Raw genomic sequence first — 18,380 nt, forward strand, 5'->3', positions numbered from 1 at the left:
CAGTTCACAATCACAGCCCTACAGAGCAACAATGTGAGGCTGAGGAATAGATGCAGCTTCTGCACTTCACCTTCACTGTGCTTCAGGGTGTCTGCCTGCTGGTCAGGATCAGGCAGCCTGACTGACACTTGCCTGCAGCTCCTTTGAGTGCCTAAGCTGCTGCACTGTGAGGATCAGGAGGTATGGAAACAGAGGGCATACACAGAGTTAGGATGTTTCTGGGGCACACAGAGGATGTGGGCAGTGGGATGCATTGTTGCAAGCACAGTACAGATGTAGCTAAGAAGAATAAAACACTTGCCAAGGACCCCGTGCAAGTCCATGTATAAAAGGACAAACTGAACCTGTATCTCCAGTCCAGGATTAATACTTAAATTATTTGTCTTCTTTTAGAACAAGTAATTTCTACACTTTGTTCATCCATCCTTTACTCTGGAGATACTTGAAACAAAGTTCACCCAGCAAAAGTCAATTGAAACTTGTCGAATAGGGACTCTATAATTTAGTCTCTTGAGTTCACTATATATCTACAAACTACTTGGAGGACTGTTGCAGTCTTCGCAAGATTTGTGAATCCTCACCATTGAACAAAGTTTTCTGTCACAGGAAATCATAAAGGGCCATGCTCAACATGGTAGCAGCTGATGATATTTCAAGTTAACTAACTCTTACCAGTACATTAAAGCAAGTCAATATTTGTGAAAATGTAGTGAATACCATATTTCCTATGGTACAAAAAATCTGAAAAATACCTGTTTCTGATGAAATGCTGAATATTAATAGTAAAAAAAATAGCAGTGTATTTCTCAATTAACTCAGAGCAAATTTGTTTGGTTTATGATGCTGGGATAAAAAAATCTACTTGCTTCAACATTGTTTTCAAAAGATCATATGATCTTCCATAAAACTCATAAGACAGACATGCACAAAGTAGAAACAAAAAGCTATGAATTGCCGCACAGTTACAAAAGAAGAAACTGTATTAACAGCACTGTAAAGCTCTTTCAGTCTGACCACACAGTTTCCTATCACAGAAAATGGAAAAACAAGTACCTTCTATTTTCAGTCCCTATTAAATAAAAGCACTGTAGCAGTTCTTTTAAAATATGGATATAAAGACAATACTTACACCATAAGGAAATTTTAGGAATTCATTCTTTACACTTGGCTTGAATTTACTTAGTTCTAACTTCCAGCCATAATATAATCTCATATATTTCGGTAATCCTAAAGGACATCTGTTTTTGCTCTCAGAAATCTGTCCCCTAAGGTCCTTCAGATTCCCACAAAGTGACTCTCAGCCTTGCCTTCATTACAGTTTGTAAACTGGAATTAATACTCTTCCCATTACAATGGAAACATTGTAGAACTCTTCCTATTTTTTTTCCTGCACTTTTGTGAACCCTCCTGCCTTGTCAAAATACTGAGAAAACCAGAACTGCGTACAGGGTAGGGGTTCCTTCATACAGTGCATGAGAAGAAAAAAAATCCCTTGGGTATGCACATGGGCTCATAAACAATGAATTTCATATTCATTCACCCCTGTGTAAATGGAAAGTACAAGGCTTCAGTACTCAAGAAATTCTCAAGACAAAAGTGAGAAACATGCATTGAAAGGATAAAAGAAGACAAAGTAATTCCACTTCCGTATGGAATATCTGCACCAGTCTGCAGCTTTGATCTTGGCTAAGCAGGAATGAGAAAGGGGTTTTATGATGTTTATTGAAGGCTCAACTGCATTTCTTCTTAACTATATTGATTTTTATATATGAGAAAGAAAGCTTTATTTGTATAAGAAAGGGGAGTGAAATATATCTAACACCACACTTGATAGAATAAAGGCTCTGCAGCACACATCTCATAAAGCTCTAATGCAACATGTCTCCTCTATTTAATTTGTCTTTTCTGTGTACAGAGGGAAGAGCCATGCTGTTGAGCAAGGTTTTTCATAGTGCAGTTTGGTGCAATGTTTATTGAAGCAAGCAGCAAGTGCTATCAAGTTACCTATGGGAAACCAAATGTGGGTATGGTTTGAATTATAAGCCTGGATTTCTTTCTGACATTGATCTGCCTTCTGTATTAAGCGTTAACTTCAATATTAAGCAGGAATGTAAGGCTTGCATCTTACTTCCCTCAAATTGTATTAAAAGATTAAATACCACTATTTTAAAATGCTTGCCTGAATTGAAATGTGGAGTCAAAGTTTACCCTACCAGTAGCTAAAATGTTCCCTATCAAAAATCCACTCTATGCACTGTTAGCTTTTTCCTGTGATAGTGTTTTTGCCTTCAGAGATGCTACTAAGATGCATATGTGGGCAGCTTACTTGAAAATTAAAGCCCACCAAAACTCTGCCTTTAGAACAGTATTATTTTTAACTGAAACAAAAAAAGATCAAGTCTAGCTTTAATGCAACACTACCCAGTACTGAATATACAGTAACAATGCTTAACTTTTCAGCCAGAGTTTTTTCCCCTTCATTATTTTATTTCTTTAATATTTTATCTCTTCATTATTTAATCTCTTACTGAGTAGTTCTTTGAATTTACTGCACTTGAAATATAACATAATTTGAGAATAACTTTGTTCCCTCAAAAGTTAATGTAATAGAAACTATCATATCCTGACAAAATTAAGCTGTGCTTCATCTGCTCCTACTTGGAAACTGACTCAAAGGTAGAAATAAAATGTATTATTAGCTCAGCAATGAGAAACAGGAAGAAAATTTATGCAGTCATCTGTAACCTGAAAGGGGTTTTTATGACAAGCAAAACTCTTCTTTAGTTACTGGTGCATGGTTGCCCAAGAAAGCACATCTCATGTCATCTGAAGAGCTCTTTGAGAAACCCTGCTAGATCCTGTGAAATTACTGTGACCAAGCAGGAATCAAGAACTTGTGTATATAGGGCAAAACAACATGTCTTCTATGGCAAGGATTATAAGATATAGCAGAGTGGAAAAAAGCACAAGTATAATAGAGAGTTAAAGGAAACCTCAAGAACTCTGCAGTGCACCAAATACACCAGGAATGCAAAGGAAACAATTTAAAAATGGGGGTCTAGTAGCTGCTCGTTAACAATTATCTCAGTTTATGAAACTTGTAAAACTTGTGCAATCTTGTAAAAGAATTTCTGTGTGCTTAGGAATAACCAAGAAGAACTCAGTAACTCATCTTTGAGAAAGACACTACACAGGTGTCAACTCATTCCCTATCTTTTTAAAGACCTTTTAGGTTTGCAGGAGTTTGTGAAGGTTTGTAGGTGAAGTGCTTTACTTCTAGATATCTTTGACCTGCATTTCACTACAGTTGTTTCCAAAATTCAGCACTAACAGACTTTGTTAGACTTAAATAAGGCTGATTACAATTAGGCTAGGGTTTAGAAATTGGCTCTATGGTCCCACTACCTTAAGACATTTTGGTGAAAAAAAGTCAGGTTTGAACATCAACTTTTACCCAAGTTTTAGTGGAAAGATGGATCACCGTATTTCTCAGGGTTGTCCAAAGCCTTTTCCAGTTTTGGTACTGGAACCTAACAATGGAATTCCCTGATGCTCACTCAGCTGCCTATGAACTCCTATAACCACATACCAAGCCTGCCACAGTCAGCCCTAACAAAAACATAATGCAAGTCTGTTTACAATCCTCACCTCAACCCCATCAGCCTTTGATACTTGTGTGAAGAAAACACCCCTTCAAATTGTTCTCCACCACTATGTTGAGAAAGGACAGGATCAACTGATAGACAAAGCATAAAATTTTCCCCTTTTATTTCTCCCTGTCACGGATGTCCTCACCTGGGGAATGGGAAGTTGTTTGATTTTTTTAAAATATCAGTCTTGAAAGACATTAGAGAAATAAAAGTATGAACTCTGTCAGCACGCAATGAACTACTGTCCATCAGCAAAAATTTGTTAAAATAAGTACAGTAGTTAAATATCTCAAAGGAGAAGTGGAGAGGCACTGAAGCTCTTGCTCACCTTCTCATAATATATTGATGAAAAATCTGGGCAACATAAGTGATATGGAATGACATCCATTGCATCTTTAATTCTTTTGTGACTAAGAGACTATACTCTCCAGGATTATCATGAGTATTTTTTTGTGATAAGAACTCACACAAAGCAGCAGTGGGGTTTTTTTTCCAGGTAAGCAGTACCAGGATGGAGCTATTCAAGACTTCACAATTTGATTGCACTTGCCTACTTCACCCTGTAGGATGAAACTATGGATATAGTCATGAGGGTCATGACACAATGAAAAAAAATGGAGCATGAGAAATATCAGGAAGTATAAAATAACCCAGACTCCCCTCTTTGCTCAGAGATTTTCAAAACTTTTCTTCTAATCTCAAGAAGATTCATTTCCATCTGGTTTGTATGTGGGATGAGAATGACAAGCATACACACTAGTTCAAATAAGACTTTAAAATCTAAAGATTTTTAGTCTCTTGGCCCCTTCACAATCTTTTGACAACGACTCAACTATTCATCACTTCACACTGCTTTCCCTGATCACTAACAATGATATGATAAAAATTGGAAAAAGTTTCACTAGCACTTCAACAACCCCTGCAATCTAACATTTGGGAACAGAGTGAGATTTAATTCAGCACTAATGAGTGGCCTTAGCATAACAAACTGCCCCTCACCCATCCAAAAGGCATCGATTTTCCCAGTGAGCACACCTCACTCACATCCAGTAAACGTGTCTCAAAACGCAACTCCAGCCCTTGGTTTCTGGAATTCTGTGAGGCAAATCCCCTGAAGCAAGCCAGAATGCATTCATTGCAGGAAGGACAGCAGAAGAAAGCACTTTAGAACTACTTGCAGATAATGGAAAATGTTTTCAAAACAGTTAATGTTGCTTCTCTGAGGTGTTCCAGTAAAGGAAATGAAAATTATAAAAGCCACTTGTAAACTTCAGTGTGAGATCACAAAGTAGCAAAATTGCTGAAGTGCTGTGGTACACCTGTTTCAATTAAAGCAATTATCCTAAAACAAAGGGCATTCCTGCCCTCACTCTATCAGCCAGCAGTGGCTGCACTTCTATTCTCAAATGCCTATTTTACTAGCATGTAATAAGAACATTTTCATTGTTTATGTACCTTCTGTTGGTAATTGCTAAATTGTATGTGAAAACAAATACTTGCTCTGTCAGTATGAAATCAAGCCTCATGACTTCATCCTTCTTACTGAACTTAGTGAAGTCTGGAGCAGGCAAAATTAGGTTCTACAGAGAAAGAATCTTTGTACAAATGGCATCAGCTTACACTTGAACTAGTTGGTTTTCCCTGTAAAGAAAACACTGATCTTCCCTACAGTAACAATGGGAACACAGAAACAAAAAAATCCCTGAGCTGTCTTTCCACAGCACCGACCTGGCACACGCAGACCAGAAGGATTCCCTATCAAACATGACAATGCTAACATTATGCCCAAAAAGCCGTTTCTCATCAAGCAATATGGCCTTACGTTCTGGTTTAGGCCTTTCTCTCTGGTGTCCTATGAATCCTTTCAGCTGAATACCTACTGATGGACACATGCTCTTGCTTCTAATGAAAAAGGCTACACACAAACATGGGATATAGTGGTATAGAGGTCAGAAGCCATTTCTTTATTTCAAGGTAGACCTCCTCCTCTATCACAATTGCAAAGAGGCAAAAATCTGATGTCCTTCCAGTCACTTCTTTGAGAGAAAATCACGCCTTCAGCACAAAACAATCAGGTAATTCAGAGATTATGTAGATATGAACAAATAATGAAGAGAAATATACCATAATGACAGCATGAAGAGCTGGAGTAATAGACTACTGTTTTATGGTCCTTAAGGTCACATGAAAATGTGAACAAGTCTTTAAAGTCACAGGAAAAACTGAGGCAGCTGTATCAAGTTTACATTAACACATGCTATTACTACCAGAAGCAACCACCACCTGAAGATTTCCCTTACACTGTAACTATGGTTTCATAAGAATGAAATATTAAAAAACCTGTTAATTTCAAAATGTCCTGTTAGGGCACACCAAAGCATCCTCTTCTTGATTTGACTTTTTTTAATTGCCAGTGTTTCTCTTGTCAGGATCCCTTTAGACGTTCTCATCCTGACTTAGTGCAGGCAATTTTAGATTTACAATCACATTTAAACTCTACTGACTTAAATTCAGCATCTTTGTTTTTTCTTTTGCCTTCTCTTGCTTTTTTCATCTGTCCAGTTTGATTCCATTGTTACTTAAATTTCTCACAATTTCTTAATTTTAAGTCCTTCAGAATAAAAAACAAAAAACAGAATACATGTTCTGCAGATATTATTTAGGGAAAACATTGTCATGAAGTTCAGTACATTTACCTCTATCACAAGAGAATAGATTTCAAAAATAGTGCTTACACAATAAAAGAAAAACCCACTGATGTTGCAAGAAATAAAATTTTGGCTAAGTTGCTGTAATTCCAACTGTTATGATCTGGGAAGGTCATACCATGGCAATTGATGTACAAAACAAGAAAAGTGTCTTACACATTAAGTATTTTAATTTGTATGCCAGGGACTTTGACAGACACTGATCATCAGGCAATGCTTATCAATAAATAGCATCATTTATTGCAATTTATGCTCAGAGATTCATGTTTCCTAAATTTGTAATGTGATCAAATACACTGAATTAAACATAGATGACATCCCAACAATTCCTAAATTACAGATTACTAGAAATCTGTAGAAATGGGTTGCCACAGTTTGAAAGGATACTTCCGCCTTTTAACTATATTATTTAAGGCATGGTTGTGTTCAAAATGAATGCTATTCATTATTATACATGTCATTCAAAATGAGCATGGACTTAACAGCATGTGGGAGTACAAAAACTGGTATACATTATATATTTACAAGCTAAGATATAGAAACATGGCTTGCCATTTTAATGAATTCTATAAGCATCAGTGTTGAAATAAAGGCTGTAAGTCTGCCAATGAAACATCACTGTTTTCAAACTCTCTTAGATAACCAGCTGACAATAGCTTGGCAAAAACATTAGCAGAAAATTAAAATGTAACAGTCCTGAATGTACCCTTTAAGCAGAAAATTCTTCTGTTTCCAAACTGCTAAATGTAGGATCTGGCCTAAACTTTCAGTGAAAGTACATTCTCCCCAGTTCAATCATTACAGACTATTTCATTCAAGGCCAAATTAGATTTGGCCTCCTCTAAAATAGCTAGTCTTGAACAGGGAATGGAATTGATACAAGAGAGAAACACATTTGAAAGTTTTAATGATAAGATTACTGTGCTAGAAAACTAGACTGCATGTATAAGAACCTTAAAGTTTTGATTAAAAAAACTGGCAAAATTTCCTTTGAGAGTGCACAGCAACAAGGCTTTGTTGATTAAATAGAGTTATTCTGAGACACACAAGGCTTGGGAATCAGCTTTCCATGTTTAGAGGTAGGAAGGCTACAGCAAACAGAGACTCAGTGAAACATCTACAAATAGACATCTCAGGGGGGTGGAGAAAAAAAGGTATATTGAATTTTGTGCATTTTTATTAGATCTTCCAGATACTATGGAACATCCTTTCCAAGCAAAACCAACTTCTATTATTTGATTAAATCTTTATAAAAGTTTTCTCATAACATCAGCCTACTTTTAAAAACACTGTTTAAAAGATTCAGATGAATTTGAAATGCAAATTATCTTTAGATCCTTCAAGTAAGCTTAAGCTGCTAGAGTTTACTTTCTGGACAGAGCTAGAATCATGTAGACACTTGTAAAGATGTTGATATCTATCTGGCTTACTTGAAGGCCTTGCTTTTGTCAGGAAAAATCAAATGCCAGAGGTTTCTGGCCAAAAAGGAGACAGAGGAGTTCTGGAACTTTATTAGAATAAACAAGTAAGGGGAGAGAGTCCACTGGGGCACATGCTCTCTCATGTTTCAGAGGGCACAGCCTCCTTTTATCCCAAACTCCCAGCCACATGTTGCCCTTTCTTTCCCCATTGGCTGAGGCACTGGGAAGGTACATCTTTCTCAAACCACCTACCACAGATCTCCCCCTGGAACCTACTACCAGAGTAGCATACATATACAGAACCCCAGAGTTCAGAAGCTCAGGCTTGCACACACTCTTGTCTGTTTCACAGACCAAGCAGTCTGGGCTCTGCAACCAACCTGAAGCCCAGAGTTGATAGAGGCATCAAGACCCATTTCAAAGACATTAACACCCACACCTTCATCCATCAAATTGTTTATAAAGGCATTAGCTTTCCTGTCCATCCCTCCTCTTCTTATTTCTCAATTTATCTTTACAAACTCTATTTATTATTAACTTAACCCTTTCTAACAACCAGGAACACTTGAAACAGTCCTGTAAAACCTTTTCACATTTGATCCCTGCACCAGGAGTGGCAATAAAATAAAGGGAATAAAGCAGACAATGACAGCTCATATTAGTCCATGAAGCACTAGAGCTCCTTGCCGTGGCCACTGACAGCTGAGGTCTCCCATCCTTTTCTTCCAGCTGAGACGTACAAACCTCTAGGGTGTTAGAGACAAATATATACCAAGTATTACCAAGTATTATGGGATCCACCAATGTCCAGCTGTCCTGGCTGGATGTTACAAACAGCAAAGGCCAAAGGCAGCATCTGTGCTAAGGGGGGCTTCCTGTTCAAGTCACCCAAATGACCTCAAGTGTCCCCTGCCAGGGACTCCAATGACCTCAGGTCAGCACAAATGATCTCAAGTAACCTGTGTAACCTCAAGCAATCCCTGATATTCTGTTCCACTCAGTTCTCAGTGGGGAGCAGCCTGCAGCACCCCCACCACCATCGTTACCAGGTAGACTAGTAACGCTACCAGGGAGGCAAAGCAGACTCTCCCACAGCTTCCCTCCCAGCCTGGTCCCTCTATTCATCTTCTTCTCAAGGAGTTGGCTCCTCAACAGCAGGATTTGAGCAAGCCAGAGAACTCACCTGGTTCATGGTAACCCTCCAGCTTTGCTGCACCCAGTTGGTACAGAGTCTTAAACTGGGTTAAAAAAAAAAAAAAAACAAAAAAACAACCAAAAACCTCCCAAAGGCAATGAATATTGTCACACAGAGAAAAAGTGTAAAACAATGTCACAGTTGGGATGGCCATGATACACAGAATATCACCACACAATTTCTAACCAACTCCTGGAAGGGCACCCTCAGCCTCCTCTCCAGCCTCTGCCCCTGCTGCATGTGGGCTCTCATTCTCCCTCAGTTTGAAGTAAACTTGAATGGAGACTATAACTCACATGAATTGTTTATTTCACTTCCCTCGAACAAAAGGCATTTGGAAAATAATGATCAAATAATCATTTTTCAGAGGATATTTTTTTTAAATGCTCCTCTAAACCAAGTTTACAATGGGAACTAGTTATTCTAGGTAGAGACACTCTGCTTGTACAACATGAGATACACTGGCCACCTTCTTGGGAATTTTTATACATCAGCCCAAGCACACACTCCTGGTCAGCACCACACAGTTCAGTCACAACTGAATTACAGGAATGCTACTGAAAGCATTGCAAAAAAATCTTACTAAAAAAATTCTTCACAAAATTCCTTTGTTCTTGAAGGGCTTTATACTGAATACTAGTTATATATATATTTACCAGTTTCCCCCAGTACTTCATATTTTTAAGGGGAATCTAATCAAACTCAGAAGATACCTGGTTTCTGTGGTTAATATGGGTTTGTTAATTTAAGAAATTTATTTCTGTCACGAGGCATGTTATAATTTAACAAAAAGCAAGTGCCCAAGTCTTTTCAATTACAAATTTTAATAAATCAGAGGCACACCACACTTATGGCTTCTGATTAAAGTACTGCTTGTTTTCATTTAATGCTCACTAGCATATTAGCAATAAACTGCTTTGAAGCCTGTACTATATTTAACCTTTCATTTTTACAGAAGACACAGCACTGCTTAACATGAACACTTTTATTTTCAGCCTTCAAATTACTAAAAATTGTCCATATTCATTCCAGGCAAGCCATCATTTTTTTTCCTTTCATCTATTTAAACTGTAAATGTTTCACAAATAAATGAAAATTATGAAAAACAGAAGGGTACACAATACAAAAATATGTTTAGCATATATTACCTTGTTTCTTAAAAGTTGAATTCATAAATGGCATTCTAGTCATTGTTCCATTTTTCCAAAAGCTTCTAGAATTTTTGATATTTTCCACTAGAAAATAAATAATGCTTACTATTTCAATGGTTCCTCTAATCCGATATTAAAAACAAACAGAAAAACAAACACCAATTTTTACTGAATACAGTAAACAAACTTGACTTATTTATTCTTCACAACTTAACACTTGACCTGTAGAGAGAACAACAAAACAATTTAATATTTCTTTTTGGGTTTAGGTTTTGTTTTTTCTTTTTAATTGGAAGCAAGTATAACAACAAATAGTGAGTGAAAGTATCATTAATTTTGACAGGGAAATACTTTGCTTTGTTTGAGAGACACAACACACAGCTGTCCCCAGCGGTGAGAAATGTGGAGGATAAAGCACATTTAGGCATGAAATGAACTTTATGTGACAGGGTCTCAGTCAGGTTTGGGGTCAGGAGGTTGTTTATCTTTCAGTCTAACATTATTTCTTGTAAGGAAACTCTTTTATGCATGTCTAGAATAGGGGATCTAGGAGCAGGTGTTAGCTCTTAGATCCAGCTGCTCTATTCAGTTTCACCTGAACTTGGTATCATGGCAAAACTCTGACAAGCAGGAAAGCCTCCTTTCTGATGTTGGTTTCCCCAGAAAGGAAACCCAAGGATGCAAGGCTGGACAGAAGCTGTGGCACACTCCAGCAGAAAGACCAGACACAACCGTACATTTTTTTCAGCTATGAAGACCTGCAAGATTGAGCCACTCACTTGAAGTAAGTTTACCACCAGGTATACAGGAAAAAACCTATGAAACTTGACAAAGGTACTGCATTTCTGTTTCATGGTCTTACATGAATTCTTTATTTCTTACACAGAAGTAAGAGCAGTGAACCTTAGCCACAGACTGCAGCTATTTATAAACACCTGTGTAAAGTTTCAAGTCCTTTCCATCTGTTAAGCATGTAATCCAAATGTAAATGGGTGCTTTCCAAATTCAGCTGTATCTCTGCTGGAACAGTCTCCATGTCAAACAAGTGTAAGAATCTTCTTACCTAACTGTACACTAAAGCTCACAGAAACATTGAAAAACAAAGTAATGATGGGGATGGTAAGACCAATTTGCTTTAACTGTCAGGCCTGTGACAGAATAAATTATACACTGTGGCTTCATACAAAGCCTTGCTATTTTACAATGCAGGGAGCCAATAAACACTAAATGAACATCAATATCATTACCTGATATAGATTCCAGTTTAAATCTTGGTATTTGTGACTCCCTTTCTGTCTTCACAGTGGTTTCAAAAAATATTTTCAATACCATTCTAAAATTATTACTTTTGTTTACATTTAATAAAACATAGGGTTATTTTTAATCACAGTTCACATTGCAGTAGTCTAATTTTGATTTATAAAAAAGGTCAGCACAACTTGATTTTTTTAAACAATAGAAATCGCTGGACCTCCCTTGGGGATATAATTATATCACAAGTTATTGCTGCTGTTTGCATTGGGGCACTTAAGCTTGTTAGAGGATATAAAACATTCTTTATTACCTACAAGTGAATAAAAGAGTATATAAACTAATCAAATCCTCAGAGACCAGCTTCAAGAGATACACACAGAAAGAGTCACACTGTGGGTTTGTGTTGGAACTCAAAATGTCTGTCAGACATTTTTAGAGGTTCCAGGCCTTGATCAGAAGCAATTTAGACCCTGGCAGGCAGCTGAAAAACAGCTGTGATTTTGAGTTTGAGCCACGGAATGACTTACCAACTTTGAAGGTGGAACAAGCAGTCACAAAGGGTTAGATAGTATAGTAAAAGTAGTTACAAAGTAGAGGGGAAATGTTTTTAGTATTGTACAGGGGGGTTTTAGCACCTGCACAGTGGGGTTTTTACTTTGTACATGGGGGGTCAGAAGTTCTAAGATGGAGGAAAGTGGGCTGATCCTGTTCTTCCTCCTTCTTCTTCCTTACCTCCATGTTCTTGGTGATGTTGGCACTCACAGATTGGTTTAGAGTAGAAAAGCACTTGGTAATATAGGTAGTAGGTATTGGGGAATAACTGTAAACATGTTATATGTAATATATCATATAAAAGATAGCAGCAGCCCTGGGCAGGGAGAGACAAGAAGAAGACACCACACAGTCAGGGTGGCAGGGTGTGTGTGCATCTCTGCCTGGGCCGCTGACCAAGCAGCCGCAGCCCAAGAACACAATCTGTTAGATAACTCGCAATAAACTGCCTTGAGACAGAACAGCAAGAGACTGCGGAGTTTTCCTTTGGATGCATGGGTTGGAGGAGAGACTTCACCACCACATGAGACCCCAGACCAAGCCCAGGGTTCTCACAGGTTTGGAGTCCCTAGGCACAAATGTTCTTCTTTTAAGAAACTGAGATTTCTGCTTTCTTTCACCTTTATCACAACATCAGTGGAATCAGTGCTACAATTTTTCAAATGTGGGTGATCAATTGCTTCTATGCAAACTTCAGTAATTGCTGCTTGCAACAGAAGGGAGATGGGAGAGGATCAGCATAAGGAGCACAGCTTGTTAGGATCAACTTTTGAATCTGAATGAGCATCCCAACATTTCCGAAGGCAAATTATAGCTTTGAGGTACTTCAGTTCTGGTTTCTTTGATACTCAAATTAGTAATATATTATTAATAACATTAATATTAGTTAATAATTAATATTGAATATGAATATTAAGATTTGTATTATAATGGTCTTACTGAATCTGCTTCAAAACTCCACCACTAGATCTTTTGGATTTTGAATCAAATAATTGTCTGAGAACTTATTTTTTCCCTAAAATGAAGGAGCTGAAAAATTATTGACTACTAAAAATTCAAGCATTCCCTAATTCTTGAGAAAAACAAAAATCAAGTATTACTTGTGTCTGTTCACTGTCTAGATTCCCTCCCAGAACACCACTTACATAAATGTTGACCCAGAAACAGTTGAAGATACAAAAATGTACACTGTGTAAATAAAGGACACACAAGGAAAGATCTCAGTAAAGATAATTACACTCCTGAATGTGGGGAGGAGTGATGACTCCAACATGGCATAGCAATGAAGTCATCCTGTCAGTGTCTCCTGTCTCAAAGGAAAGCAGATGTCATCAAAGATCATGCATCATTTTATCTCTAATAGTTACAGCAGATTTAATGGAATTTGCATGAAATTCATCTAGGTTCAGGTCTTTTACGGAGTCCTGACAAGTAACAAGCCTGTCTGTCATATGAAGCATCCCAAACAGCTTTCAGATTTGAGCTAGACTAGGCCTTGGGCAATCCACCTGAAGTACGTGACACTGTTCCATCAGGACAAAACAGACCTCTATACACCTCTGCAGACAACAGACTTCTTTCTATAAAATAAAGGTTTGATTCTGTGGCAAACCTGCAGGAGAGAGGTTTGTGCATGGAGGTCGCAGGTGATGAAGCTTAGGCAGAGCAATACATGAAAAAATGACAGACAAATGACGCCAGAGTAGAAGGCCAGTGCATCCCCTGCTGGCTGAGCCTCCTGTTACTTGTTCCCCTGCCAATGTGTGCAACTGGCTGCAAGAAGCTGGGAAAGCGGCCATCCCTCTTTGGTGTTCCTACATGTTTACTCAGCAATTACTCCAACTATTTCACATGCATACTCAGGATTTGACTGCCTTTATTCACCAAGATCCAGACTCCAAATTATATGCCTCCAGGCCATGCACAGTGGTATCCTGTCATTGATACAGAACAATCACTGAGCATACTGCTGTGATTATCAGAATACTGTCCTGCTGACTGTTCACATCCACAACCATCAGTCTGCCTAATAATTGGGATAGCATATGCATATTTGGAAATGCTATTAAATGTAGTTTTGCTCATATATGCATTTTTCTTCTATAAAGATGCTTGCAATACTGGAAGTTGGGTCTAGATAGAAAACAACCAGTACAACAACCATATCTATTTCATCACCAGCCCTAGGTAGAAAGCAAAACAGTACTGAGTTTTGATATTTTACCAACAACTAACTTATTATAAAACAGCTCGAAAAGTCACTTTACCTTTCTTCCCTGGTGTTTTTATCTGTATAATGAGAGTGGTAAGTAAAGATGGCTTGCAAAGCTAATGTCATTACAAAGGTACACTCAACAACTAATAACTAATGTGGTTAGCCTGATGTCATAAAGTGATACAAAATATAAAGTAATTGTCAAAAAACTGGTCTTGACATCAGAAGCAGTCATTTAAAATGATGAATTGGAACAGAAAAACAAAGCATTGAGTCACCTTTGCAGACTCAGGCCCTCAAGACTTCTCTTTCTTGATTCCTCATTCAGAAAATGAGGATAAAATATTGTCTCACCTAATAAAAGAATCATAAAAATAAGGCTGAGCTCCCCACAAGCAAGTCAGTCAAACCTCTGGTATCTGGCTACATGTCTTTCATTTCCTTTTTATTGAGTGCCCAGCTTGGCAGTCACTGGCTTGATTTAAATGTTGCTGAGCCTTGCAAGGCCACACAAAGAAAATGGGAGCAGTAAATAGACAGTATTTCTGTGAATAAGAGAACATGACTGGGACACAGGGACATGGAGTCACAGGTTTCTGAGACTGGTCTGTCTCTGATTTACATGAGGACTTCAGAAGTAATTTTAACTTCTTGTCAAATTTATCCCATTGACACCAGTCAATGGGATAATGTATTCCAACATACCAAGGGAGTAACAAAACACACTAACAGCTTTGTGGCACCCAGATATTGCAATAAACACTAATAAAAGCATAAACAAGGAATTGATATTCCTGTGCAAAGTCTAGCATGGTTTTCCTTCACAGTCCAGGCTGGATCCCATATGGACAGCTGAGAGATTGCAAGAGTATGATCAATTTTTAACTAATGACACAACACATGATTAGCCAGTTAAGACTATCCCAGAGCAGATACACATGTAGGATCGAATTAACACTGCTCGTACAACTTTTATTCTTTAATTTCCTAAATTCTTGGTGCTACATCTCCTCCTCTTCAGCAAAGCTGCTGCATTAGAAAGAGACAAGAGACTGCTTGCACCTGAGGGCTCCTCAAGGGCAAGGTCTCCATCCCCAACACCGCACCGGGACACAAAACCCTGCGGGATCCTCCCCGCCCTCGCAACCCGCCCCGCACCGACCTGCCGGGCTCATGGCTCCGCTGCCTGCGCTGTCCCGCTCCCCGGGCTCCGTCCGGCTCCCCGGGCTCCGTCCGGCTCCCCGGGCTCCGTCCCGCTCCCCGGGCTCCGTCCCGCTCCCCGGGCTCCGTCCGGCTCCCCGGGCTCCGTCCGGCTCCCCGGGCTCCGTCCGGCTCCCCGGGCTCCGTCCCGCTCCCCGGGCTCCGTCCGGCTCCCCGGGCTCCGTCCCGCTCCCCGGGCTCCGTCCCGGCCCCCGGGCTCCGTCCCGCTCCCCGGGCTCCGTCCCGGCCCCCGGGCTCCGTCCCGCTCCCCGGGCTCCGTCCCGCTCCACGGGCTCCGTCCGGCTCCCCGGGCTCCGTCCCGGCCCCCGGGCTCCGTCCCGCTCCCCGGGCTCCGTCCGGCCGCCGCCGCCGGGACGGAAGCGCGGGGCCCTCCCCGGCCGCTGCGGCCGCGGCTCCGCTGCCCCCCGGGCCCCACCCATATCCTCCCCTGAGCACACACACACACAGCCGGCATCACCCGCTGTAGGAGCTGTCGGGGTGGGGTGTGAAACGAGGAGGAAGTCGAGCCTTTCCAGCTGTGCAAGAGTGTCAGGGTTTGGTTTTCTCTCGCACTCACCCGGTGCAGAAAAGCCCCTCAGGGACGGAAGGCACCTGGGAGGTGTCCCCCAGCGATCCAGTGTTCTGGTGTGGTATGATTAGCACCTCCACGATATTGCGCCGTGTATTTTTTGGAGTGGCACAGAGTAAAACAAAAATGAAAAAATGGTCGAAACGAGCAGCCCATGAGAGACACTGCAAACACGTCAGCTCACTGCTGCACTGGCTACCAGATTTAGGACATATCAATCAAGGTGGCATCTTCCAAGTTCAAAATAAAGGCCAGACCCACAACAAGTGGTTGGCGTTTCCCCGTAAAACGGGATTACATCAAAACTGAAAAAACCTTCTGAAATAAGTTTTCAAAGGAAGCAAACCTTTTCAAACCACATTGAAATGATGTGTGCTTCTTACCCACCCAAAGTCCTGTGATCACCTTCCCTACCTGAACTTTAATGCTTTGGGGCTGATTTTAGTGAAACATGGCAAATATCTCAAATGTGAATTTCCTAAGTACCAGTTCCAGGAATGCAGGTGTCCAAAATGAAGAGACTCTGCCTGGACTGAAGGAAAGGCTGCAGAATGAATTCAAGCAGTATTAGAGGAAGGAAAATTCACATAGAGGAAGTCTTTAGAGATGTTTTAGTGTGACAAAACCTTCACAGTTTGCAATCAGCTTCAAACCACAAATTGCAGGAGGCTGGACTTCAGTCAGGGAACTCCTTCTGTAAAGCCTTTGCACACTGCTGGGTCTGTGTCCAGCTGAATTACTTGGAAAACCGAACCCTCTGAGTTGTTTACAGGTAGATACTTTTTGATTGTTATAATTTGTTATGTTTCAGGGGTTGTTTTCAGTCACTTCTGCTAACGTGTGGGTGGTTTTGGTAAATTTCTGACTTGGGCTGGCCTACCACACAGAGGAAACATCTAGCTACAAGGATACTGGGAAAATCTGATCCAGTCATGTCGGGTGCATGTGCATCAGGAAGAGAGCATGGAATGCCTCCCCTCATTCCTTGCTGTTCATTTTTTACCTTTGGATTCTATTCATTTAAGTGATGGGTATCTGGGCAATACCTCATTCCATTGCTGTATTTTTTGGGTGCAAGGGATGCAGCACTATAGTGTCAATAGGCTTGAACTGTGAGCAGGATAAGCACAAATAAGATATCTTATAACGAATGATGCAATATGTCAAAGGTAAAACATTTAGAAACAATGCATGTGACTATTTTTCCATGGCAATAATAATTGCTGCTTCCTCAAAGATGGGTTACGTAATGTGGCTGGATATGGCTGGGATGATTGAATGCTCTGAACTGCGAGGATCTTCACTGTGGAAATGGGAATTCATAAAAAGAAAAACATACAAATGTATTTAAATATAAAAATAACTAAAATGGAACTTGGAACTCTCATTTCCATAAAAACAAAACAAAATTAAGGGGTTGTCCTGGGTGTCAGGATGAGAGACCAAATGGATTGTGATAGCCCAATTATTTACATTGTGAGAGCCAGCACTGTGGAAGTGAGTCCTAAAAGGAAGAACACAATTTGCTGTACTCATATTTTAAACCAAAAAACATGCAGGCTTCTACTAGTCAAAGAAAGAAAAGCCTTTAATGGAATCCAAAAGCAAGAGGCCCTGCTCTACATGGAGGCCTTGCTGAGGCACTGGTCAGTGCACATGGCATGCCTGGAGGGCTGCAGTGGCCAGGGCAAAACCTGTGCTCTCCTCTGGTGGCCAAGGTGCTCCATGTAGGGTGATCCATATAGGGCTGAAGGAGACCATCTGGGAAAGGTTGCTGAGAAGATGGAGATTGAAGGTAGAGCAGGAATTTTGTTGTCAGATCCCAGTTTAAGGGAGGATAAGACTTGATGAGGATTGTGGTTGTCGTAAAGGAATACTTGGTGTGGTACAAGTTGCTTGTCATGGTGGGTGCACTTCCACCTCTCCCTGCTGATGGTGAGGCTGAGTCTGCTGGGTCTGTGCTTTTAGCTGGACCCACCTGAGCCTTTGCTACTGAGCTTAACTAGTTTACTCTTGAACATAGTTTTTTTTGTCTGAGCTGTACTGCTGCCATCACAGCTTTTGAGACAGTGATACTGGCCTGACCAGGACACCATGAGAGTGGTGGACACTGCTGGTCTCTGACTATTTGCAACTCAAGACAGTGTTAGGTTTACTGATGCCTACAACCAGCAGAATTATTTCTAAGAGCAAACCAGCTCAATTCTCTAACTGCAGAGTTATTGCCATCAATTTATACTGCTTTTACCAGCCCAGTCATGAAGCTTTTCTCAAGACTAATGTCTGCATATAACTAAATGTTACTGCCAGTGTCAGCAGACTTCTACTTACAAATTAAGTTTGCTGTGGGGTCTGTCAGAGGTTGAGGTCTCTCTACAAGTCCAGCAGAAGAATTAGGTTTCCCCAGTTCTTCAACTTCCTAATGATTGCACTTTATATATATCA

The 18,380-nt window shown here is 40.1% G+C and overlaps 1 protein-coding gene across 7 annotated transcripts in view; it reads right to left on the reverse strand.

The window, feature by feature from the left end:
- BANK1 (B cell scaffold protein with ankyrin repeats 1) overlaps positions 1 to 15,801 on the reverse strand; it is a 132,183-nt gene extending 116,382 nt beyond the window's left edge. Inside the window, exons 1-2 of one of the 7 annotated variants that reach the window (XM_085579030.1) lie at positions 15,309 to 15,441; positions 10,123 to 10,209 (exon numbers count right to left, since the gene is read on the reverse strand). In XM_085579030.1, coding sequence (XP_085435156.1) covers positions 10,123 to 10,209; positions 15,309 to 15,321 — 100 coding nt within the window. In that variant the 5' untranslated portion in view covers positions 15,322 to 15,441. Of the gene's footprint in view, positions 1 to 10,122; positions 10,210 to 15,308 lie in introns of all 7 variants that reach the window. The other 6 variants (XM_085579029.1, XM_085579028.1, XM_085579027.1 and 3 more) reach the window with 6 other exon arrangements.
- Positions 15,802 to 18,380: the final 2,579 nt, after the last annotated feature.

This window comes from Lonchura striata, chromosome 4 (assembly GCF_050655825.1).
Source record: "Lonchura striata isolate lonStrDom1 chromosome 4, ASM5065582v1, whole genome shotgun sequence".
Taxonomy (NCBI): Eukaryota; Metazoa; Chordata; class Aves; order Passeriformes; family Estrildidae; genus Lonchura; species Lonchura striata.